At 38.0% G+C, this 26,570-nt stretch overlaps 1 protein-coding gene across 1 annotated transcript in view; it reads right to left on the reverse strand.

Annotated features, from left to right (window-relative positions):
- Positions 1-2,445: 2,445 nt before the first annotated feature.
- The window catches only part of PLCXD3 (phosphatidylinositol specific phospholipase C X domain containing 3), a 188,782-nt gene continuing 164,657 nt past the window's right edge, over positions 2,446-26,570 (reverse strand). The window contains exon 3 of the mRNA XM_004448213.3: positions 2,446-8,952. Within this exon, the coding sequence (XP_004448270.1) occupies positions 8,799-8,952 (154 nt within the window). The 3' untranslated portion in view covers positions 2,446-8,798. The remainder of the gene's footprint in view (positions 8,953-26,570) is intronic.

Genomic DNA, 26,570 nt, shown 5'->3' on the forward strand with positions numbered 1-26,570 from the left:
GGAGGGGATGTGGGAAAATTGTTGGTGGGAAGGTAAAATGGTGCAGCTGCTTGTGAAAAGCAGTATAATTCCTCAAAAACTTAAATATAGAATTACCATATGACCCAGCAAGTCCACTTCTAAGTATAAACCTCCAAAAAGTGAAAACAGGTTCTCATGTAGATACTTGTACACCAACATTCATAGCAGCATTATTCATAATAGCCAAAATGTGGAAACAACCCAAGTGGGCATCAACAAATGAATGGATAAATGAAACACAATACTTATACACAATTGAATATTATTTGGCCACAACAAAGAGAGAAGTTCTGAGATGCTTGAAAATATGCTCAGTGAAATAAGCAAGACACTTAAAGACAAATATTGCATGACATCACTTTTAAGAAATAACTAGAAATAATATATTTGCAGAGACAGAAAATAGATTAGAGGTTCCCAGGGAATGAGGGAAAGAATGAAGAGGAAGTGTAAAATAAAAGTCTACCAGACCCTGTTTTACATACTGGTGCCAAGTAATTGAATGGGCAAATTGATCATCTTACCTCTCTATGTCAGGTGTGGGCAAACTGAGGGCCAAATCCAGTCTGTGAGCTAAGAATGGTTTTTAATTTTTTTAATGATTGAAAAAAATCAAAAGAAGAATATCTTGTGATACATGAAAATTATGTGAAATTCAAATTTATTTCATAAATTAACTTGATATGGAACCCAAATTAAAAAGAAAGATTTCCTCTAATTCCAGATGCTTCTTTTGCTCCTTTAATCTAGGAAGCATAACCATTTTAATATTGGAGGTACTTCACTTTATGGGATCTGGTTACCTTCAAAGCAATTCTCTTACTATCATCTCAGTGGTGAGGCCAGCTTCTCCTGTCGAGCAAAAGTAATTTCATCTGAAGCCCTGGAAATTAGGGGAGGAAGGATAAAAGATGGGACTTCAACTTTAACTGTTTTAGAGCTGCAGAAAGGAACACCAGGTTTTTCTGGTGTTTGTGGCAGTGAAAGAGAGGAGAATCCACTTGTCATTATAGGTGATTCTATCAACTCATTTCTGAATATACTTTTTAAAAAAATATTTACTTTTATTAATTTCTCTCCCCTTCCCCCCATTGTTTGCTCTCTGTGTCCTTTCGCTGTGTGTTCTGTGTCTGCTTTCACCCTTGGTGGCACCCGGAAACTGCATCATCTTGCTGCGTCAGCTCTCCATGTGTACAGTGCCATTTCTGGGCGGGCTGCACTTTTTTCACGCAGGGCGGCTCTCTTGCAGGGCACACTACTTGTGCGTGGGGCACCCTCACGCAGGGGGGGCCCTGCATGGCACAGCATTCTTTGTGCATGGCAGATCTGCGCATGGGCTAGCGCACCACACAGGTTGGGAGGTTCTGGGTCTTGAACCCTGGACCCTCCCATATGGTAGGCAGATGCTCTATCAGTTGAGCCATGTCCCCTTCCCTGAATATACTTATTTTAGAAATTGTCTCTTTCTTCTCAGGTCCTCAGCAGTAACTGTTCAGTTTTACTGTCTGGGGATATTACTTTGAAAAGGACATTGCACAGTAATTTTTGTTTGTTTAAGGGGCAAAATGGTGACATGACACCTTTTAGTTCCAGCGAGAAACTACCAGAGAAAACGTACTTCCTCTGTTTTCCTACAGAACGTCTCAAAAATGTTTTCTAGTGTTTAGCAGGGAGTCACGTAGTATGCACTTGGCCAAAGTTTGCTGAATGACTGAATAAATGAGTGTTACATTAGGGATTCACATATATGACTATGTGGAGTATCATTTGCAGATGAACACTACTTCATAAATGTAGAGATCATCACAGTCATCAACAGAAACCCTCGAATGCCATGAGCTAACTAGTGAATTTAACAAGCAGGGCTGCTTTGGGTACTTACATCCAAGTTCAACCTCAAAGAAAATCTTGGATCACATTTATTAGTTTGTCTCTATAATATTATTATAGGGAATAAATTTTGTTTGAGGACATGATTTGGACCCCAGAAAATGGGATTTATTTGGTGACATTAAAGGTAATGTCATTCCTGAAATTACTTTTCATGCATTGGGCATAGTGAAGGTTCAGTGACTGTGAGTTTCCTTTCCTCTGAGCTTGTGACCTTGAGGCAGTATTTTATAATATTAATATACTATATTAATATAGCATTGCTATGTTGATAGTGACCTTTTTTGTGATAATATCAGAAACCAATGTATCAGCCTTTAGGATAACTAACTTTGAGGCAGTGGAAGCACTCATTTCATTGCCTTTATTGGTGGGAATACATTCTTTTCAGAGAGGAAATCCTAATATGATGATTCATGTTTTTTAAAAAGAATTATATTTTCTGATGCTGTGAGTCATGTCCTATTTAAAAGACCCATTTTTCACCTTATAAAGAAACACTGAATGAATATATGAAATAAAAACCAGTAAAGATAACTGGTACCAGGACTTTATTAGGCATTTCACAGAATACAAAGAAACTTTTTTTTACATTAAGAACACAATCTTATCCAAAAAAATATCCACACTTGCTAAACAGAACTGTAGGCATCTATTATCTTTACATTACATTTATTGAAATATCAATGACCAGATCCTAAAAAGAGAAGGCACAGATCTGTCTCCCTCTGGTGAATTTCTGGTATCTAATAAAGGAGATGTCACCAGCACTGCATATTCCTATTCCTCCAGTGATGAAGCAAATGTGAGCAAGCTGGTGCCATGAGAGGGAAATGTTTTATTAAGGGATTTCAATTTTCCTCCCACTTACAGGAATTTTAAGAGAACAGGTAGCTACCAAAAAGGTTTCAAAACTCCATTGGCACTCAGGCTATGTCAAGGATGTACTGTTGAAAACAACAGTATTTGGGGAAAAAAATTACAACATGGTTCTATTCTCTGCAAACATCCTAGAAACTGGCCGTTGCTCTCTGTTCTCACTCTAGGCTTTCTTGGGTTTCCAGTTACTCAGAAATAGTACTGGTCATTACAATTTGCTTTAGCAAGTCTCTCTGTCAGGTGGTAGCCTCACTGTCAGCTTCCATTTGTTGCCTTTCACCCGCTGCCTAACTCCCACCAAATCTCTTGAGGAGGCACTGACAGGGCTGTGTCTAGACCTCAGACTCTTCCCCTGTCTCTCTGGACTATCAAGAGTTTCTTTCTATTTCTGATTTTTCTACAGTTCCGTAGATGATAAACTCTAATGTGATAAATATATCTGTGGTAAAGTTGTTAATGGAGAGTAACAGATTAATTTGTTACTCCTCTGAAAGAAAACAAAAGAAGAATTTAAAAGGAAGACCTGGTACTGGGTTATAAAGTACAGTTTTTAAAATGTGCAAGTATGTTCTGGGTTGTCCCAATCACTAGGGAGTGCTATTTAAGGGATGAATGTGGAAACTCTGGGTCTTACAACAGTTAAGTGAAGTAAACAAGCTGGAATTAATCAAGCTCCTAAAGGTACGTGCCTGTTTATTCCATCTACATCTGAGTTGGTCCCTTGTAAAGTACCTGTGGAATCTGACATGGACTAGCACTTTCCTTCATGAAAGTTATTGGGACTGCAGATTTTCATAAGGTGTTTTAACAAAGGGATATGGAAAGAGGTAGGCTCTTATCCATTATGGCAGTCCAACTGCAAAAGGTAAAAAGACAATATGCACAGGGTTGCCAGATGTAGCCAAAAAAACAAACAAACAAAAACAGGGCTCCCAGTTAAATTTGATGTTCAGATAAACAAGAAATTTTTTTTGTATAAGTATGTTTCATGCAATATTTGGGTCACATTTTAACTGGGTATCCTGTATTTTATCTGGCGACCCTAAGGATGGAAAGGAAAGAATTGAGGATGGGGAAACAGAGGAAATGAGGTTGATTAATATTTCATACCTAGATCCCAGGTCCAAAGAAGATAACAGAGTTTTTGCTTAAACCATGACAACCTGTGCAGATCCAGGATGAGTCATGAGTTTTCTATTGCTAGTCTACGCGTAGGCAGACAGCAAAGGTGTGAACGTTGCGTGCTTGCTTCTTGAGAAGGGAACCATGTTGGAACCATCTATTGTTGATAGGTTTTTAGCAGCTCTCACAGTGCCAAACGGTTCTTAATTGAGAAAATGTGAATGATTTTTAAAATGTAATCGTTTGGGGAAACAGCTTTTTTTGGGGGGAAACATCATTACAAATAAAATGGGTTTGGTGTTTGAAAGAACACTTGGCAGGTGCACTGGTTCTATTGCTGATGGAAACAAATATTAATTTGGTCTGTGTGTATGATAATGAGGTTAAGAAATTAGTTGAAGTTGGATACTAATTTCGAGAACAATGGCTTGCTCTACAAGTAATATCCTTTGCTTGTGGGACCTCAGATATATTTTAATACATATTGCTCATAAGATTTTTTTAAAAAGAAAAGCCATCTTTTAACAAAAACATAATTCCTGTTTAAATTTTAAATCCAAATTGTAGCAACAACTAAAAATGGCAATGAATTTAGGCTGGTCATAATGTGCCTTTTTCTTTAGGATAAGTTTGATTACTCATAAACCACAATACATTACACACGCACACCACATACAAGCACATACTTTGGACTCATACAAATATACATTTAGAACTAATGCCTACAAAATAGTGTCACAAGTGAAATAAAAATTACAAGATTTTTAACAGACTCAATCATCATGTTTTATAAACTCCACAGAACATTTTATCATTGTAAGGGAAAACAAACAATTTAGAGCATTATTTAAAACTATGTGTGTGACACAGGAGCCACCAATAAGTTATGGCAAATACAGTATCTACACCATCATCATGTCACTGAAATCTAGATGAAAAGACTTAAATGCTATAAAATAAAATGCTTTTGAAAACCTGTCTAGCATATCCTGAGGGACACTGTGCATTATTTTTATTAGCAATTCAAAATGCAAGTGCTTTAACTATGGGGCTTCTATTTGGCTGCACAACGAAAGGTTAAGGTATTATTTCATTGGATCTGTAAATCAGAACTGAAAAACTCATGAAAACATGCAATTCCTGAGACTTCCATCTTTCCAGTCTGGAATCCTAATAGGAGAGAACCCGAACAGGTAACGCGGGATGAAACACTGCAGAGCCTCAAAGAACTAAACCTTAAGTCAAGATGCTTGTCTGTTTGTTTGTAATTTATATTCAAGCCCATTTTAGATTTTCAAGCTTTAAGTATAATTGACAATGTAGTCAGACTATTACTATCAGGCATCTCTTATATCTGATGGTCTCATTTTGCATTGGTTTTCTTGTGATTTTTTCTTAAATATTTAATATTTGAATTGTGTGTATGCCTACTAATATGGGAGATAATGATTTTAAGTGTTACAATGGCAATAGAATCAGACTGAGTGATTAGAGTGCAAGTTGGACTTGAATACTATGTGTGTGTATGAGTGTGTGTGTGATGCGCATTCTGTGTGTGCTTGCATGTATGTGTGTGTATGGTCACACACATTTGCATACATACCGAACATCTTATTCTCTAATACATTCACTGTTAGGTGGCGCTCCATGAAGTGAGTTTCCCCAGTATGGCTGAAAGTGAATATTGAGGTCATCGTATTGAATTTCCTAAGGCTTTTAAAATATGCCTCCTCATTCTTTGCATTCACATGAGTGTAAAGGAGACATAAAATGGTAATGGCAGGAGAAGGATTTGATATATTGGGCTTTCAAAATTACAGGCAGGAAAACAAAACTAGAAATGATGTTGTTTGCATACTTTCCCTCATCCTACCAATCTCTTTGATTTCCTGCTGTAGATTGGATAAAAGTTAGATTTTGTTTCTGTTTTTGCCTTGTAGGACTTGTGACACAAAATCTTAAGAATCAAGCAAAAGAGAAAGTGCACCAAGATGTATCTCCTACTATCTTGGGGCCTATTTGTAGCCCTTGTGCTCCTAGTTCTCTGCAAAGACAAGACCCTGCTAAGGGAGCAGAGGTTGAGGGGCAACTCATTGTACATCGGCAATCTCCTTTTCTCCCCCACTTTACTTAAGCCCTGCAGCCTGTTTCCTACCTGTGCTCCAGGACAGAAGACAGCCAAAGGCACCTTCTCTTCATTCTCCTTCCCAAGGAGTTCTTCCTAGTGAACTCTCGCTAAATGGATAACTCATGATTCCCCTCTGCCTCTTTGTCTTTTAGAAATTAAGGCAAATGAATTTACTCTCAGTGCCTGCTACGTAGGTACTGTATGACCCTTGGAAACCATAACATTGGTTGGAAAGTACCTTTTGTCTAACAAGGTTTCCATGTGCATATCATTAATAGCAATAAAAAGCTTTCCACCACTTAAGAAACTACACAATTAGCCTAACACTGCGGCATGTTTGTTTCTTCCAGCACCCAAATGACAAGTAGGACAAAGTTAATTCTAAGCAAACATTATAAGAAAGCAGCTAAGCTCAAGAAATTACATTTTATTCATTTTTCATTAATACATTGAAAGACCTTTTCTTCTATCATATTTATAAGTTAAATCCTTGTGTCATTTGAAGTGTACTTGGCTAAAGATCCTCCTGAGGAATGGATAATGAAAAGTCAAAGAGAATATCTGCCCAAAACGCAAATTCACAGGACATAAAATTCAATAATCCATAATCCTTCAAAAAGAATTTATATTCAGTTGTACATATAGAGTAGGTGAAACAAATGGAAAGACAAAACTGCAAGGAGAGGAAGCAGAAAGAAGAAAAGAACAATATTTTACAAATAATTAAGACTCAACAGAATATTTTTCCAAAAATATTTAAGTATTATCAATTACTCCATCTTTAAAAGCCTTAGTTTTTTATACACAGCTTTAAGAACTTCAATCTTAAAATTATTTAATATTAACAATATGTTAATTTGAAAAGAAAAATTGTGTCTGTGTCCATGTCTCTGTGTGTTTGTGTTGTATATCTGTATCTGTCTGCCTACACAGGAATGGGTATATTTTGGTATATTGTATATGGCAAGACATATACCTACAGTCTATATATTCTTATGCTTACTATTTGGCTTATCACACATGTATATATGCTTCCTGCCATAAATCTTCTCTTGAATATCAACAGTTTCTATTCCCTCCCTGCAGTTAATAAATACAACTTTTTGACAATGAGTATTTATAATTTTGAAATCAACTCTCTTAGGTCTAAGACATGAGAACATGTTTTATACTTAAATTAATTAAAAGCTGGGAGCACGTTTTCATTTCTCTATGGTTCCAGTTTCCATGGACTATATTGTCTAAGCAAACTATTGAGATGTTATTATTTCTAAACATGAAGATAAAATAATTCATAACTGTAAGAATTTCAGTAAATTTTATAGATTTTTATCCAATTCCTCACAATATTTCTGTGAGGTCCATAGGAAAGGGTTATTGTGCTCTTTTTACAGATTATTTTAGAGTTGTTAAATATCACAAAGACACCAAAGAGGAAGCAATGTGCATTGTTTTCCCCTGCAGACTTGGACTATCAAATATAAGGCCACAGAAACTTTCTGTCAAACTTTGCTTCTGCCTTAATCTTGCCCATGGTGTAGGATGGAACCCAGACATGATGAGTCAGTGCTGATGTTCAACAAGCCTGCTCAGACATGTATTTCAAGAAGCTCCTAAAGATGTCTGTGGATCCTTGAGATTTCATGGGCATAGGTACAAGAACACTGTTCTAATTCCTTCAAACCCTTCATTCTTCCTTCAAGTCAAAAGCTTGAATCGAAGCTTCTCGAAAAATTGTCCTCAAAAATCTAGGATTTAGGACTACATATTGGGAAGTCCCAATTTGGTAGGAAAGATTGCACATTCATTCATTTCTTCCTCTCTTTTCATTCCTTTATTCTTTCCTTTCCTTTCTTCACATTCATTTTATTTTTTAAACATGACAATTATTGGAACACTTTTGCACAAGTTCATTCAGAGTTTTTAAAACATTAGCCTACTTATTATACTTTATCATATACTGGGTATTTTCACAGGAATATTATTTAAGAGATTCCTGAATTGAAATGGGCATCCATCTCCCCTACCACCACTACCATTTATTTTTTCACTATGGAGTTGGCACTAATAGTTCATCCAAAAAAGTTTAGACTCTATATTTATAGCTGCCTTAAATAGAAACACTGTGAAATGCTATTCTTTTCATAAACACAAAAATCAATTATTGTGGCCTCCAATATTACTGATGCAGGGGAACTGATTTGATGCATATTTTCTATGGCCAAAAGTTAGGCTATGATTGCACAATTACAGATGACTACAGAATATTACACTAAGTTCCACAAAGCAAATATACTTGAGTACAACAATGTAAAACACTTCATGTCAGGCATTTCATTGTTTTGATTCCCACACAACGTCTGATTAAAAAGAGCGAGCAAGAGAGAGAGAGCAGAAAGGTTCAGTTTTAGAATAAAGACAGAGCATGAGCCCTAGGCTGAAATTAGGAAACACAATCAAGTAAACTCATATGAGTTATATGTTACAAAGACTAATTGTGAAAAACAAAATTCACTGCTCTATTTTTTTTTCCCTAACACTAGAAGGAGATTTTGCTCATCAAATGGGAGATTACTTATTTATAGTGATGTAGATTATGATTATAGTCACTAAAAGAATGATTTTCCCCCTTTTCCCACCCAACAGCCCTAAACCCCTCAGAAACTCAGTGGAATAGGAAGATCAGTGTGTTTACAGAGAATACGCTTAATACCATGAGTCTTCTCTATCTTATTCATGGACAGTCCTAATGATATTATCAAGTGTTGGCTTCTCCTTCATCAAAGATATAGTTGAGCTTTATGACAGTGCTGATGAAATCACCAAGTTCTACAAAATCGGCAGTGACAATATTGATGCCGCTCTCTCCTGGCTTCTGGGTGCGAACCCACTGCATCATGGCTGGAAGAGCTCTGAGAAGGGAAAAAAAAAAGAGAAGTCACAGAAGGCAAGGTACTATTATCAGGTGCTTCAATTCCCAGGCTGCCCTTTACTTTTCAGACTTATTGCAAACAATGTCCCAATTATATGCACAGAATGGGATAAATGGAAACTGGTACATTTTTAACCTCTTGAAACACTGAAGAGGAAATATTCACCATATTTTCCCACACTCAACTCTTCATCTTTGTAGATCTCAAATGCTTTGATAGTTTATAGTGAAGCTTCTCTATCAAGGAAACAACACTCTTGCACTTGTATTCTGATTTGGCATGGAGTGATTACAAAACGTGCCAAGCCCTGGGTGGTAAGATGGGAGATCCCTCTATATGCTTAGCAGATATTTATTGTGAACCTGCTGTTTTCAGGACCTTTGCTGAATATTGCAAACAGATGTAAAGGCATAAATCCCTGCCTTCAAAGAGTTCACAGTTTGGTGGTAGCCAAGTGGGCAAGGAAGATAATATTAATATAGAGCAATTAGGGTTAATTCCTTCAAAGACATTTACTGAGCACCTATTATGTGCCAGTTACTGTTATGGATATTTGGTAAACTTAGGTGAACAAAATAGTCTCATGAAGCTTACAATCTAAGAAGGAAAGACAGATGATAAATAATAATTATAAATAAATTATATAGTTTGATGGGGGGGAATGTGTGCTATTGAAATGGAGGAGAGAAAGGAGGATTAGGAGTGTGCAGGTGGAGAAGAATAGTGCAGATTGCCATTTAAAAGAGGGTGGTTAAGTAGATTTCATTGAGAAGGAGACATTTGAACAAAGATTTGAAGGAGAGGAGGGAACTAGTCATGTGGATTTTTGGAGAAAAGCATTCAAGCTAGTATTATGGCCCTAAGCGGGTAGCATTCCTATGCTTGGATAAAGGAAGGGAAAAGAAGTGAAAGGTGAGGTCAGTGGGATATTAGGAGAGGTGTCTGTAGGTCACTGTAAGGGCTTTGAAGTTTACTCTAAGTGGCATAGGGAGCCTATGGAGGACCTCAAGCAGAGGAAGAGTGTGACCTGACTCTCCTTATAAGAGCTCACTTCTTACCATGAAAGCTCAGAAGAGAGTCACCTAATCTAGCCATGGATGTGAGTGAAAACTTCAGAATAGTTGTTCCATGAGATGAGCGTTGAGGGATTAGGAGGAGTTAGCAGGGTAAGGTGGATAAGGGAGATGAAAGATGGCGTAGTGCATTTTTCAACAGAGAGAATATCATTTCTTCACTCATTGACAGAACCATGGTGCTTCCTTAGAAGCGGGGGATGCAGCCAGACAGACACAGGTGATATTAATAGTGAGGGCTATCAGTGCTGTGCATTACCCTATGACAGTACTTTGAAGCAAAACCTACCATAACTTGAAGGGGACAGCGTGGGAGGTAAGTAAGATAACGTTGAAGGATGTTAGTGCATTAATAAAGAAAGAGTGGGGAAACACATCCAGACATTAAATTTCTGGATGAGGCGGGTATGGGAGAAAGGAAAGGGAAGACAGAATGAGAGGGAAAGGGAGAACAATGAGTTTAAGGGCTTCAAAGAATTTATCATAAAATTTAAGGACGTCTTAAAAAATGTCTGGAGAACAACTAAAAGCTGTTATCCAGGGAAATTACATGATTAGATTTGTAATTTGGAGAAATTAGTTTGCCTTCAGCATAAACAAATGAATGGTAGAGAGCACTACTAGGTGCAGGTATAACAATTAGAGAGTTTTTAAAGTCATCTAGACTAGAGATATCAAGATATCAGTGTCTACAATTGCAGTGGCAGCAGCGGATATATCTGAAAGGGACTGAAGAGATGCAGTGACAAATCTGATGAGGTATTAGATGAGGATGGAGAAGGAGAGAGAGGCCATGGATGCTGTCTGGATTTCTAGGAGTAATCTTGCCTGGGGATGCCATTCATTCATGCTGGAAACATAGGCATGGAAAGCTTTCCAAGGGAGGTGCTAAATTCAGTCTGAGACATTTGATTTTGAGGCAACTTTGGGATACATAAGTTGAGATCTTAAATGGCAGTTAGGAATAGACCTGGTATTTGGAACAGAGAGCTGGTCTGGGGCCATCACATATGGAGAATTGTTGAAACTATAAGAATGGATAAGATCTCCTGGAAATATTATATGGATGAGGAAGAGAAGAGGAACTTTGAATCTCAGCAGCATTTAAGTAATAGGCAGAAAAGATAATTTAATAAGACAATAAAAGAGAAAGAGGAGAAGGCATAGAAATAGAAGGAAAAACGGGAGAATCTAGTGTCATGAAAGTCAAGGAAAGAAGGACACCATGCCTTCTTTTGGAAACAGAATAATTCAATGAAGTTGAGGCATGGAGTATAGCACACATGCATTTCTCCAGATCTCAGAAAACATCGTAGTCTAAACAAACTGAAGCCATCCAGACAATTAGGTCAATGGCCTTGAGTTACACTAATCCTTTGGGTAATAGTTTTAAAATCTTGGTCCATAATTTTTAGCAACTATATTTTCCTGTTCAACACAAAGAGTGGAGAACTAATTGCTCTAAAAGATCATAACATGGCTCTAATAGGCCCAATGCCTTCAGAAAATAGACTGGTAGGTGAAAAAATTTGTCCTCACAGCAACCATTCCAGAGGGGAATGTATTCACCTTCTGAAATGCAATGAATGTGCCACAATGATGAAAGAGGTTGTTAATATGGGAGGAGTGGGGGGGGGGGGTTCAGGGGGTATGTGGGAATCTCTTATATTTTTTAATGTAACATTTTTTGTGATCTATGTATCTTTTTAAAAAAAGACAAGTTAATAAAAAAAACAACCAAAATAAAAAAATAAAATGGAGAATCTGGATCCCTGGAGGACAGACACAAGTGTATTCAAGTTCATTAGAAAGAAAGATGCTATGGCATTAAGTATGTAGCCACTGGGGTCAGAATTCCATTACTTTCTCTCCTGGACTTGCTAAAATAGATGAAATAGCTGTATTGTGAATCAGCATTACATTCCCATTTTAGAAAAGGCAAACATTCTTTTGAAGGGGTAGTAGACTTCCTGGGAAGAACTGTTGTTCAAAAGATATGGTTGCCTGAGAGATGAGAAGGGGATGGATAAGAATGATACAGAGGCTCATCCTGACTCTGTATTGACTTCAAATGAGGTGCAGGTTCATCAGATCGCTGTGGTACTAGGTACTTGGTTGTAGGCAACCAAATCCCTATCTTAGAACTATTTCCTAAGATTCCCTCTACTACTCTACAATTAAAATAACTGGACCTGAATTTAGAAATGATTGTTATCTCCAGGGAGAGAGGTTAGGAGAACACAATTGTGCTCCTTTCTGTTTCTGTTAAATTGATTGCTTTGAGGATTGATGAAACATCTTTTTGGACTAGATTGTTGTCCTCAGATGAAATGAGTTTTACATCTAAAATACCATTTCTATGAGTCATGAGAATAGTTCTGTTTTTCTGTTCAGGTGTACTTTCTTAAAGTTATTATGCTACCAAAGACAAAACAAGCAATAAAGTGAAGTCAAATCTAAATATTGAGTCAGTCTTAAGTAGAATTATGTTAAACAAAGGGAAAAAAAACCATTATATATAGAATGAAACTAGAAAATGCTACTGGCATTATAATAATTCTTTAAAGTAGTACACTTAATTTTTTAAAAATTGTCCCCTTAAGGATTTTCCCCCAGTTGCACTTTTACTCCCTAGCACAGATAGACTGTGTATCTGTTTATGTTCTGTTTATGTAACTGTGATTTATAAATAAAAAGTGCAATATTATTTTCAACGCTTTCCCCGCAAAAAACAATTTTCTTCTCCTGAGGGAAATATCACCTCTCCTGAGATTTAAAGCTAATCTGCAAGTCCCTGATTTTACCTAGTGTTTGACAGATAATTAAAGTGAATTAAAAAGCTTGCTCTGAGAGCAAGAAAATATTGGCTCAACCTAACAATTTTTAAGATACAAGAAAAATTGTTTGAACTTCGGTTTTTTCATTCACTCATTCACTTAAACAAGCATGTGGTCTGCCCACTCCACGGAAGACACTTTGTTAGTCTGTGGCTCCTTAGAACCATCCTTTAATTCACACTTTCCTTATCTCTCTCGGAGAGATGTTGCCATACTCTTGGCCCTATACTTGTGTTTGTTGTGCCTTTTCCAAACCACAGTCAGAACAATTTTTACAAATGCATATCTGAGCATATCATTCCTTTACATGAGTCACAGCAAAAAATTCTCTCACCTACAGGCTAGAGTCAAAGCTTTTAGCAATGTATAGAAAGCCTCCTCCATGCCTTCCCAACTTCCCCCCTCCCTGCACACCTCTTTACCCTCGTTTATTGCTATTTATTCCCTGTCCTTTGGTTCTCGTGGAATACTGAGATGCTGGTATTTTCTCCCAACCCCACCCTGTGGTTTCATGACGTAGGTCTGTGTGGCTGATGTGGAAGAAACCAAGCTCTCAAGGGTTAAGGGTTCTAACCTTATACTCTTTACTCCCTCGGCTGCAGGTGAAGGAAATCGCTCCTCCTGAAAGCTAGTCTTTAAAGAATATTAGTTTCATTTGGGGGTTCCAGGAAACATGCCTTCAAAGAGGGAAAGGAAAGCCACTGTAAGCACTAGCCACTTAGACTGGCTCATTTTGATTTCATCATTTCAGTCCTTAGAGAAGGGGAGAAAAATGATGGCAGTCAACTTTTTAGTACCATTTTAAGAGAGGTAATTTACTTGGAACAGAGCAAATATGGTAACTTTATAGTACAGTGAAGCAGAAAATGCCCTGGACTGAGATCAAGATGGGTTCTGGTTTCAACTTGGTTATTAACTAGCTGGGTGGCTTGGACAATAGCCTTCCCCTCTTGAACCTCATTTTACCTTCTGTGAAATCCAGCACTTGGACCAGTCAGCTTAAACATTCTGTGAACATCACTCAACCATCATATGCATTCTCCTTTTTGTCTGGCATTTATTCATTTGATACATATATACATATATAAAAATCTGTACATTGTAACAATAAATAAAAATAAATCTTGCAATTTTCAAGTTTTTTCCTTTACATGAAACATCATCCCTTCTTCCAGTATATTCTTGGCTTGACTGCTGCTTACTTGTCAAGATCTGGCTTAGGCATCAACTCAACATCTCAACCCCTCCCATCCAAATCGGGGTGAAGAAACTTTTATTTTTCTTTTCTCCTATTTTCTATTGTTTTTTTGTCCTTAACCAGATGGGTTTTATTTCTTTTTTCATGTAAAGAAGCTCTGTACTACACATTCCAGGCCTGGTATAGTAGCTTCATTATGTTACCAGGGATATGAGGCCATTCTAGCTTACGGTTTAGCATCCTTAAATTGTTACCTTGTTATTACACTTTCAAGAAAAAGCTAAAGATATATCCAATTTATATACCTTCCAGGTAAAAAGACGAAAATCAAAGAACAAGTGGTACATGCTAGCTGAGTCAATCATTTTCAGAAGCCCCACCCAACAACTTCCACTTAAATTTCATTAACCAGTGTGAAGAAACTTTTTCTTTATACTATAATCCTTAAACATAGGTCTATGACTGCACTTAGCAAATAACATTGAAATGATCCTTTTCCATGCCCATTTCTATCAATGCCTGCGTACTTAAAAAAAAAGTAGTCATCCAGTTTGGCAGTACCTCAAGAAGCTGAATATAGAACTGCTGTGTGATCCAGCAATCCTGTTACTAGGAATATATTCAGAAGAACTGAAAGCAATGGTGCAAACTAACATTTGCACATGGATGTTCATAGCAACATTAGTCACAATTGCTAAAATATGGAAACAGCCCAAGTGTACGAAAAAAATGAATGGATAAACAAAGTGTGGTATATACATACAATGGAATAATATTCAGCTCTAATAAGAAATGAAGTCCGGATGTATATGAAAACATGGATGAACCTTGAGGACGTTATATAAAGTGAGATAAACCAGACACAAAATGCCTAATATGAACTAAATATGATAATAATCTCATGGAGGTAAACTCTAAAGTATAGATTACTGAGACAGAATGCGGGTTGAGAGTGGGAGCTGATGCTAAATGTTTGTAGAATTTTTAATAACATTGCTATGGTTAGGCTAATGTGTCAACTTGACCAGGTAATGGTGCCAGTTGTGTGGTCCAGCAAGCACTGGGCTGACTGTAATATAAGAGCATTTCATGGACTTTAATTATCAGTGAGTTGATTGCATACATGGCTGATTACATCTACTATCAACTGAGGAGACTGCCGGCAGCAATGAGTGACATCTCATCCAATCAGTTGAAGACTTTAAAAGGAGAAGTGATTTCAGCATTCAAAGAGAGAATTCCCGTCTCTGCTTCAGACAGCCAGCATCTCCTGGGGACTCATCAAGGGCCTTCACTGGAATCTCTGGTTTGCAGTCTGCCTTATGAAATTTGGACCTGTGCATTCCCACAACACCATGACACTATTTTATAAAATCTCTAGCTATTTACAGATATCTTCATCAGTTCTGCTTCCCCACAGAACGCAGACTAACACAAAGGTTTATTTTAAAAATGTGGGAATATATAGAGTTGATGGTAGCACATTATAGTGAGTATACACTGTTGATTTATAAATGTGGCTTAAAGAGATACTTTGTGGATGTAAATGTCAACTGAAAGGAAGCTAGAGAGTAAACGAGGGAATGTATAACATAGTGATTTTGGGGGTGGATGGAGGTTGTGGTTAATAGTATAAATATAAGAATTCTTTTACAAAGTGTTAAGAATATGGTGATATACACAAGAAAATTACTCTAATGTAACTTATTGTATTAGCCAAAGGAGTTCTGATGCAAAACACCAGACATTTGTTGGCTTTTAAAGGGTATTTATTTGGAGTAGAAGCTTACAGTCACTAGATAATAAAGAGTAAGTTACTTTCCTCACCAAAGTCCGTTGCCATGTGATGGAGCAAGATGGCTGCCAGTCTCTATGAGGGGTCAGCCTTCCTCTTCCTCCTAAGGTCCCATGGTCCCAGCTTCTTCCAATCTTAGCTGTAGGCTAGCATAAAGCTTGTCTCTCCGAGGAGCTAGTTTTTTCTGGGCTTTCTCAGCTGTTCAGGGCTCTGGTTTCTTCAGTGGCAAACTATCAGGTGAATGGCTTGGCTATCTCCCCAGGGCTCCAGTCCAAACTAAATTTTCTGTGTTCTCCTTCTCCATGTACTTACTTCCCTGTCTTTGACTGAGCATCCATTTATGTAGTTCACAAAGGAGGAGGGGCAGCGACTTAAACTGAGTCACCCTAATGGCATGGTCAAATAAAAGCCCTAATCTTGATTTAGTAAAATAAAATAAAACCTCTGAATCTAATACAATCTGGTGTGCCCAGAGGAATAGACCAGTTTACAAACACAATCCAATATCTATTTTTAGAATTCATAAACAATACCAAACTGCCACACTACCAGATGATAGTTAACAATGATATTGTAATATTTTTACAGTGGCAAAGAAGGTATTATATCAATTTTAAGAGACAACTGTGGGGGGGGGGGTATAATGGGGGCATGGGATTTTTCCTTTTGGAATAATGAAAGCATTCTAAAATTGACTGAGATGATGACAGCACAATTCTGTGATAAAAATGAGAGCCGCTAAGTGTACACTTCGATGGATCGTATTTAGCATGGGATGGTATAACACAATGAATCCTGCGGTGGATAATGGACTGTGGTTAACAGAATAAATATGAGAACCTTCTCTCACAAACTATAACAAATATATAATACTAATACAGGGTGTTAATAATCAGATGGGTTGGGGGAAAATACAGCAAATATAAGACATGGGCTATAGTTAGTAGTACTATTTTAATGACGCTCTTTCCTAGTTTGTAATAAATGTTTCACAACAATGCAAAGTGTTGGTGGTGGGTGAAATATGGGAGCCCTGTATGATATGCATGTTTGTTTTATAAGTTCACATACTTACTGTTTATGTATGTTCATGTACAAATGATACACTTCAATACAATTTTTTAAATGAAAAAAAAAAAAAAAGAAGTCAACAATGTATCTATTGTACCCACCACAATCTCTGGAACCCAAAAGGAAAGCAACACATTTGTTGACTTCAAATGTTGAACTCGGGATCCTAGATTCAGTTGTCTCAAAGTTTAAATGGGGCAAAAAAGATTTGAACCAGTTACAGCAATACGATATAATAATATGTTGCAATACAAGTAGGTGTAGGATGCTATGGGGGCATAGTGAATGAAATGCTTCATTTCACTTGGGAAATTTTAAAGAGGGATTTAACTAGGCATTCTTTAGGTAAAGAAGAAAGAAGGCATAGAAAAGATATGGGACTGAAAGAGATGATGTGATTAGGAAAGAAAAGGTGAACAGGGGCCCAGGAGGTGTGAGGACAGGAGGGCGATGGACAGGAGTTGGGGAGGAGCAGGGCAGTGTTGGTCAGACTAAGGGCCACCTTTGACACTTGGGGAGTTTCATCCTACATGCAATGAAAGTATGGTGTTGATTTTATCTAATTAAAGGAAGATTTCTTCATTTTTTTTCCCTTTCAAAGAACCTAATATTAATTCCACTCAAAGTCTTATGTCTATTGACATTGAAACTTCCTTTCTCTTCACATATAAACAAGCAGCTCATTTTTCCCCCTGTGAAACCTCTCAGCTAGTTTACAACAAGAATTTCCTAGAAAACAACCAAGGGGCTGCTAATGGTGATTTGGATAGTATTCGGTGATATGAAGGAAATATTTCTAAGTGGAGTTATGAGGTATGTAATTTGAAGAGATTATTAAATTCTCTTTGAATTTATATTTTTGTCTCTATACAGTGGTTGACTTTGGTGTAGATGGGACTGTACAAGTACTATAATGCCATCTTACAAATTCCTTTCTTTAATTAAATGCTGAATGCACCTATATTATGAATTTAGATTCTGTTTACTTTCAAGATCTCACTATCAGGAGAATCATTCAAGATAAATAAAAATAAAGCCATGGCACCAGTGCCAATTTTTGAGCCAAACTGTTTCTATTCAAGTCTCAGCTCTACCATTTATAATAAGCAAGTTAGTTATCCCTTTGTGCTTCAGTTTCACCATTCATAAAGCGGGCATGAAATAATGAGGGCTACATTAGTTAATAAGCATAAAGTGCTTAGAAGAAGTCCTGGCTCACTGTGTGATTGTATTGACTCTTCACTGGGAGACAACCCATGTCCTGTCCCAGAAGCTGCAGCGTCTCAAAAAAGGACAGCAGTAGGAAATTCTGAGACATAGGGACCAACGTGCAGGCATAAGACAGTTCTGATGTAAAAATGAGTCTACAAGATTTCTTTCCAAATTTCACAATTCCAATCAAAGGCAGAAAGGAGGGGGCGGATGCCTGGTGCAGTTGAGACAAGTCTGATGATGAGGTTTTCGGGGCAATGTCTTTGCGAGGGCTTGGATTCCTGGGCACATGGTTGTGGGCAAACATCAGAGTATGTTCGACCCATCGCAGATTCTAAATTAAGTTGGTAAAAAAGCAGGTCCAGCATGCAAACTTGATGTATGAAACCATAAAGCCCTTCTCTGGAATGTGGAGCTGTCCTGAAAAAGTCATCTTCAAACAAATTGCAGGCTTTTTAGAGTAGAGACAGGCAAGTCTACAGGAATCAGAAAGCCTCCCTTCTGCAAGCAAGCAACAGGGAGGGGGAGAGGTAGGAGCCAGAGGTGCCTGATGTACTGGCTCTGTGAACCAGTTTTGAAAGGATTTAAAGGAAAGCATTTAGGTAGTGCTGAGTTCTTTTGCAGGTCACACTGCTGAGTTCAGTAACTCTCAGTATTCTGACCTCAACTTATTAATTCATGTCAATCTCCTACTTAGAAAGCTTCATTACCTTCCTGGCCTTTTGGATAAAGATAAAAATCTGCAGCTGGCCTGTAGGGCCTTGAACACTGGTCTCTAGCTACTCCTCCAGTTTCTCCCGTCCCTCTCACCCTCACTGAATTTCAGCCACGCCGTCCATTTTGTTCATCTTGAACAAACTAAGCTTCTTCAGGGGACTTTGTAGATGCTGTATGTTTTTTCCTACCAAGAATGCCTTATCTTTCCTGACCTTCGCCTGGTCAACGCACTCGTCTCTCAGAGCTGGGTTTAAATGTCATTTCTCCAAAACACTAAGGATGATTTTAACTTTATAGCTATTGATGTGTTTGATCAATATATGTCTTCCCAACAAGTCTGCAAGCTCTTTTAGGACAGTGACTGTTTCCTCACTCTTGTATCTCCAGTGCTGTTCTTCCCATATAGGAAGCATTCAGTAGATATTTGTTGAATAAATAAAAGGGGGGTTCATTTTTGAAACACAAGATTTACTTTGAGAATAGAAGAGTATGTAGTAATATAACTCATGAAAATCGTACTCAGTTTTCCTCACTGTGGCTATTGCCACAGATTTTAGTTTGTGAACTCACTGCTCCTTAACTGAATAAAACTGTTCATTTTAAATTCAACTTGAAAAAGATTAAGCTCTATATTAAAACTTTCCCACACCTGGCAGGGCTCAGCTTCAAATGATTAAATTGACCAGCAAATTTGCAAAATGACTTTCCCTGCATTACACATAAATATATTAGGCATTATACATTATACACAGCATTCTGTATTAATGATATTGATAGTAGTAATTATCATCATTAGCTTGGTGAAAAAAAAATTATTAAAATTAAATTCAATTAATCTGATAGCTTTAATCTATTTACTATTTTTATCAATTAATTAATTATAATTATTCAATTCTTAGAATTTATTTGAAATTTATTTTGAATCCATGTCAAATTCATTTTTCTTGTATCTATGTAGATATAAATAATTTTTCACCAAATGCAGTTTTTAATTAATAATTTTTCTGTTAGAGAAATTAGAGGTTTACAAAAATACCATGCATAAAATATGTAAAATACAGAGTCCCCATAAGCCATCTCATTATTAACAACTTACATTAGTGAGGTACATTTTTTATAACTCTTGAAAGAGCTTTTTTTTTTAAGATTTATTTATTTATTTCTCTTCCCTTCCCCCATCCCCGCCCCAGTTGTCTGTTCTCTGTGTCTAATTGCTGCATGTTTTTTGTCCGCTTCTGTTGTTGTCAGCGGCATGGGAATCTGTGTTTCTTTTTGTTGTGTCAGCTCTCCGTGTGTGCGGCACTATTCTTGGGCAGGCTGCACTTTCTTTCATCCTAGGAGGCTCTCCCTTTGGGGTGCACTCCTTGTGTGTGGGGCTTCCCTACGTGGGGACACCCCTGCGTGGCACAGCACTGCTTTCAGCACTGCGCATGGGCCAGCTGCACATGGGTCAAGGAGGCCCGGGGTTTGAACCACAGACCTCCCATGTGGTAGATGGATGCCCTACCCCTGGGTCAAGTCCGCTTCCCTGAAAGAACATTTTTATAATTGTCCTATTAACTATTAGTCCATCATTTACTATAGGATTCATTGAGTTGTACAATCCTGTTTTTTTTCTGTTTATTTTTATTTTAGTAACATATATATGGGCTAAAATTTCCCCTTTTAACTGCACTCAATATATTTGCTACTTCTCTCTCTCTGGAGAGAGACTTTAAAAGCATATCTAAAATAACTTCCTTATCTAAATAGATATCTTTATCCATTTTAGATAACTTCTCTAAACTTATATTTTGCAATTGTGAATAGTTGTGGATAATAAAAAATTGTGGGGGCTGGCGGACTTGGCCCAGTGGTTAGGGCGTCCGTCTACCACATGGGAGGTCCGTGGTTCAAACCCCGGGCCTCCTTGACCCATGTGCAGCTGGCCCATGCGCAGTGCTGATGCGCACAAGGAGTGCCGTCCCATGCAGGGGTGTCCCCCGCATAGGGGAGCCCCACACGCAAGGAGTGCACCCTGTAAGGAGAGCCGCCCAGCGGGAAAGAAAGTGCAGCCTGCCCAGGAATGGCGCCGCACTCACAGAGAGCTGACACAACAAGATGACACAACAAAAAGAAACACAGATTCCCATGCTGCTAACAACAACAGCAGACAAAGAAGACACAGCAAATAGACACAGAGAAGAGACAATGGGGGGGGGGGGGGGGAAGGGAAGGTAAATAAATAAATAAATAAATCTTTTTTAAAAAAATTGTGTCTTTCAGTGAATTATATTTGAATGCATTTATTTTCAGTGAAGTGTTTCTTTTCCTGTATGCAATACAGTTTTCAAAATCAATTTGTTAATTTTTACAGAACTCTGATATACTTGGGGATAAAGATTAATATGAAAATATCTAAGTGCCTATTTACTGCCTTGTTCCAATCCCAGCCTCTCCTGAGAAATGGGGACTCTGCCAATTCATTTAAAATAATGATCACAGGTCATTTTTCCCCTGAGCAACTGAGTCACCCAGGACCAAATTACTAAAATCAAGCATGACCAATTTTTAAATATGATTTTCTGTCAATGTGGCCACTCCTGAGAACTTGGCAAATTTCACTTGAAAATGTAAAGAAAAGAAAGAGAAAACAAAAGGATACTTTTCCTTTGAATGCCAAGGAAGTTGGCATTTCATTTGCTGAAGTATAACAGTGATACTAGGCAGGACCTTTGCACTGACAGGCGTAAACAATGGAAGGGGCTTCTAAATAACCTTGAGTAGACAGGTGTATTACATAAATTGTAACTTTCATAAACACGAAAATCATTTTTTGCTAAGCTGGTTTCTGTTCAGGAAATAGCATATCTGATTTATGCCTGATGAAAATCGTTCATTTTTTTAAAAAACATTTTTTCCCTAAAGTTGTACTCAGAGAAAGAATTAAGTCATATGAATTGTCCACACAACAATGCCCTAACAAGAAATTCTAGATATTTTAAGCGACCTGGGCTTTGTTTTTTGTTTTTTGTTTTTTTTTTTTTTGGGAGGGGGTGCTTTGTTAAATAGGAGAGTAATGTCCTCCTAAGTTGTCCTAAGTCCTGCACTATACATTTTCGGGACTAAATGATCATGACTGTTTAGATGTAACATAGAAATTAATAAAAGGCATGACTAAACATACAGTTGACCTCAATGTTTCCTCCTGTGGCTGCAAAAGAAAGAAACCCCTCTCTCCTTAGCTCTCCCAGATTCTTGGCTCAAATCAAGCTCAAACTCCATTTGTGGTTTTTATAAACATATTTGTTCAACAAATACTGAGAGATCACCGATGTGCTAAATATTATTTAGTGCACCAAGGGCACTGTGATACCAACATGTCCCTTGCTCCCTTGCTCTCCTGGTGCAGTCTAGTAGGGAAGAGAGAGATTGATTAATAATAATAAAAATATGATTACATCCACTGGATTGGTGCGAGGAGGGAGATTTGAGTTCTGGTCCTGACAACCATGACATGCTTTATTTATAATCCTACATAAATTACGCAAACTCTTTTGAGTCTCAAATTTCCCTAATTGTAAAATTAGAATGAGTAATTCCTCTGGGGTTGCTGTGAGGCTCTAGCACACACATGCACACAGGAGGTGATATCTACAGAAGTCCTATTCAAATATAAGGTCCAGGGTTGTTCATAATTACTCAGTCACTGCCATCCGTTCAGACATGCTTTGGGAGCAGCAGGACAAGGACGCGAGACTTGCTGTCACACCAGGCATATTGGGGCACTGGGTCTAACCAGACCTCACCCTCACCCTAACTATGCCAGCTGCTTGAAGTTTCCTAGGGCAGAATTCCAAGTCTCAGGAGTGTATGGGAGCTATATGACCCCATTCCCATCCTGGTCAGGCTATTCGTTTTTATGTTGTGTTTTTGACGATAAGGGATGCAGTCAAATTAGAGGGAAAGATACCATCCGTTTCCTTTGAGGATGGCAACGGCAGTTCTTTTGTTTGTGGTTAGGAAGAAAACTGTTAAAAATCCATAAGACAATATAAACTACCAAAACAAAAAAATGAAAAAACAGTATTTAGAGCTCATAAAATGCACCATGTCATCAGGCTCAATATTAGCTCTGAGCCAATTTCAGAGTTAGTCAGGACCCTGGCTAGAGACAGACCGTGAGCCCAGACAGCCCTACAGTGGGGGCCTCCTGGTGTGCAGGGACTATTCTTTCTGCTAATGTTTCAAGTGAATTGATGGAAGAATAAAAGCTTTGTCCATTCTAAACAAAGAGGCCCTTCTGTATATTAATAAAATTTAGATTGCCAGGAGGCAGACAATGGGTTTTCGTTCTTGGGTAGATTCTCAATACAATGAAGACTTCTGTATGAATTCAAGTGTTCTCACTTGAGAGTCTCTTCTTTGGTACCAAATTGCTCCTCACTCAGCACAAATGCTGGGGGAATTTGGGTACACAAAGCCCAGAAGCAATTTACTTTATCCAAGGCATACAATTTCTATCTGCTAGCATCTGACCTTCCTTTCTCCTCTCTTTGGAAACTTTTCCACTTGCAAGGAAAGAGTCATTGCTGAACTTTTAAATTTGTTTTAAATTTAAATCTGTCCTGAAGGGAAGTTTTGAATCTGTTTTTGCTTGAAGCAAGCATCTCCAGGACTATCTGGGTTTATCTCTAAGCTCTCAATGGCTCCCAACTTGAGGGTCCTGGACTTAGGGCTATCAGAGATAGTAACGGCGAAAGCCACCACAGTAACCACTTACCCATGATTTGTGGTCACATGAATTCACTGAAATGCCACCTTTCTGTTGGCAGAATACTTTCATCAATGCAGTTTTAGTATTGCCTACCAACTGCTTATAGGAAGTTCTGGGGGAATTTTGATTTTCCTCTAATGTAAACAATAGGGAAACAAATTATTATCTACAAAATATACATTTATCAAGAGGTAAAGGTCTCTGTGAAGAAAGTCTTTGATAGTGAAACTTTGACAACTATTGATCATCATCAAATTCAGATATGTGTTCATGCTATCGACAAATGTTTACTGGATACCTGCCACGTGGTAGTTGTTGGACAGATACAGGGATGAATCAGATATGGTCCCTACCTTTGGTATAGGACTAAGTCCTGAAGTCCCCAAACTACTACAGACAGAAATTGCTTAAGTGCTCTGAATTGCCTTGTTTGGAAAATGGAGATGTTCCTGAAGTCTCCTTTGGTCTCATGAACTAGATGCTGGTCTCTTTATTGGCAAATGCTCCAATTCCACCAGAAATATTCCACGGACTTTCACAAAGGCATGAAGCCAAAGTTTTGGACTCATAACTTAAATGAATATTTATCGAGTTTTCATTGACTACCTACAAACAGTACAGGGACCATAGAAAAGGCAAGAGCTTTGGAATCAGACAAAGCATCATGAGTGTTAGTAAGAATGTGTAACCTCCCTCAGATAATTTTCCTTATTATATAAGAGGGATCATAATGGTGCCTACTTCAAGTGTTTTTGTAAGAATAAAACAAAATGGTACAACAAAAGTGGCATAATGTAGAGGTTAAAAGTGAACACTTTGGAGCAGACTGTCTGATTTCCAAAGCTGTCACTCTTACTTGTACTTGTGTTACTTTAGGAAAGTCACTTAACCTTGATCGTTTCAGTGTAAGAGAATCATAAGGGAAACTAATTCTTGGATTGTGAAGATTAAATAAAATAACATGCATATAAGTTAACACAATACTTAAGACATGTTAGGAACTTAATAAATGTTAGCTGCACCTCCTATTAGTATTTATGCTTAAACTGCCTAGCACATTGCAGACAATAAATAAATACTAGTTACCTATGTTTATCTCATTTCATCTTACTTTAAGGCAAGTTTTTTTTAAAGATTTTTTATTTATTTTTTATTTATTTCTCTCCCCTTCCTCCCCACCTCCACCCCAGTTGTCTGCTCTCTGTGTCCATTTGCTGTGTGTTCTTCTGTGTCCACCTGCATTCCTTGTCAGTAGCACTAGGAATCTGTGTCTCTTTTTGTTGCGTCATCTTGCTGCATGAGCTCTTCCTGTGTGTGGTGCCACTCCTGAGCAGGGTGCACTTCTTTTGCATGGGGCGGCTCTCCTTGCAGGGCACACTCCTTGAGCATGGGGCTCCCCTACATGGGGGACACCCCTGTGTGGCACGGCACTCCTTGCATGCATGTGGGCCAGCTCACCCCACAAGTCAGGAGGCCCTGGGGATTGAACCCTGGACCTCCCATATGGTAGGCAGATGTTCTATTGCAAAAGTCACTCTTTATCATGCAACTATGTGGTGAATGCCATGATGAACCACCCAGACACCTCCTTCTGGAGAAAGATACTCTTTCTCTCAGGAAGGATTGCTGGTTTTAAGCTCTCAGTCAATTTTCAGTTCATGAATTGCCCTCAACAGGAGAGACCTCACTTTCCCTGGGGGCAACCTGCATCCAATGGCTGATCTCTGGGGAGGGGTGTATAAAAGGCACTTACCTTGAGGCTGAACAACTCTTAAGGTCCATCCCAGCTCCAGAGCCCATGTAAGATTGGCTGAGGCCTTTGTTGAGACCACATCACAGCCCAACTTCTCCCTCTGTCCAATCCTATTGCCTTCACTCTCCCATAGGTATTGATCCCAAGGGATCTCCAGGATAAACCTTTTATATACAAATCAGCATCTCAGAGTCTGCTTTCTAGGAAACCTAATTTACAAGTCTCCCATTTAGATAGCAGGAAATTCTGTGATCAGTAGAATCTCTCCTTCACCCCCATAAAATTGGTTTTTCTTTGGCAATCATCATGAGATAGAGAAATTAACACCATAATTCCATTGCCAAAGTACAACCATGGTAGATTTTAGGTTGGTTTTAGTGTAACCTGGGAGGTTACCTGAGAAAGATGGTGCTTATCTTTAGTGAAATACACTTGCACAAATTCACAGAGGTCCTTCTGCTTCCCCTGGTAAAGCAGCAAGACCTGCAAAATTGGACTATTTATGAATAATGACCATAGAGTCTCACCTCAGCCATCTACTAGGATTTTCCTGTGTATACCATTAAACTATGAATAATGCATGAGAGGCTCAGAAAATCTGAACCCACCTCTGAAGAAAACATTTGTCATAGTCACTCTCATAGGAGACTTCTCCAGTCCAAACTACCCAACAGAACCTGGTGAGTATTTATTACAGCATCACAGTAATACTTTCATGCATAGTACTTTGCACAACTCCATGTCCCTGACATGCCCTTTCAAAGATGTGTAGTTATAGTATCCAAATGAGATGTTCAATTTAAAAAGAGCCAAATTAAAAATTTCACATTCCGTTGAGAAAATCCTAACAGGAAGAATGAACACAAATTGAATTTAATTTGATCATAATATCCCAGGTGCTAGTGTGTTCCTATGTCTGTAGGCCCATAATCAGGCATAATTATCAGGGGTGATTTCTTTGGATTTTCCCCCTTTAATCAAGGACAAGCACAGGTGCAAAGGGTAGAGAAACATGTCATATGTTCTGCAAGAGAATAAGATTCATTATGTTGTTAATTCTACAATTTCCTTCTGACAGCGGTCTTACTAAGTCAGAGTATTTTAATAGTACTGGAGTGGAGCATTTTATGCCAATTAGCCTGAGTTAGAAGAATGTTTTCCATTGTGCTATCTGTGGTTATTCTT

This window comes from Dasypus novemcinctus, chromosome 2, assembly GCF_030445035.2.
Source record: "Dasypus novemcinctus isolate mDasNov1 chromosome 2, mDasNov1.1.hap2, whole genome shotgun sequence".
NCBI classification, from domain to species: domain Eukaryota; kingdom Metazoa; phylum Chordata; class Mammalia; order Cingulata; family Dasypodidae; genus Dasypus; species Dasypus novemcinctus.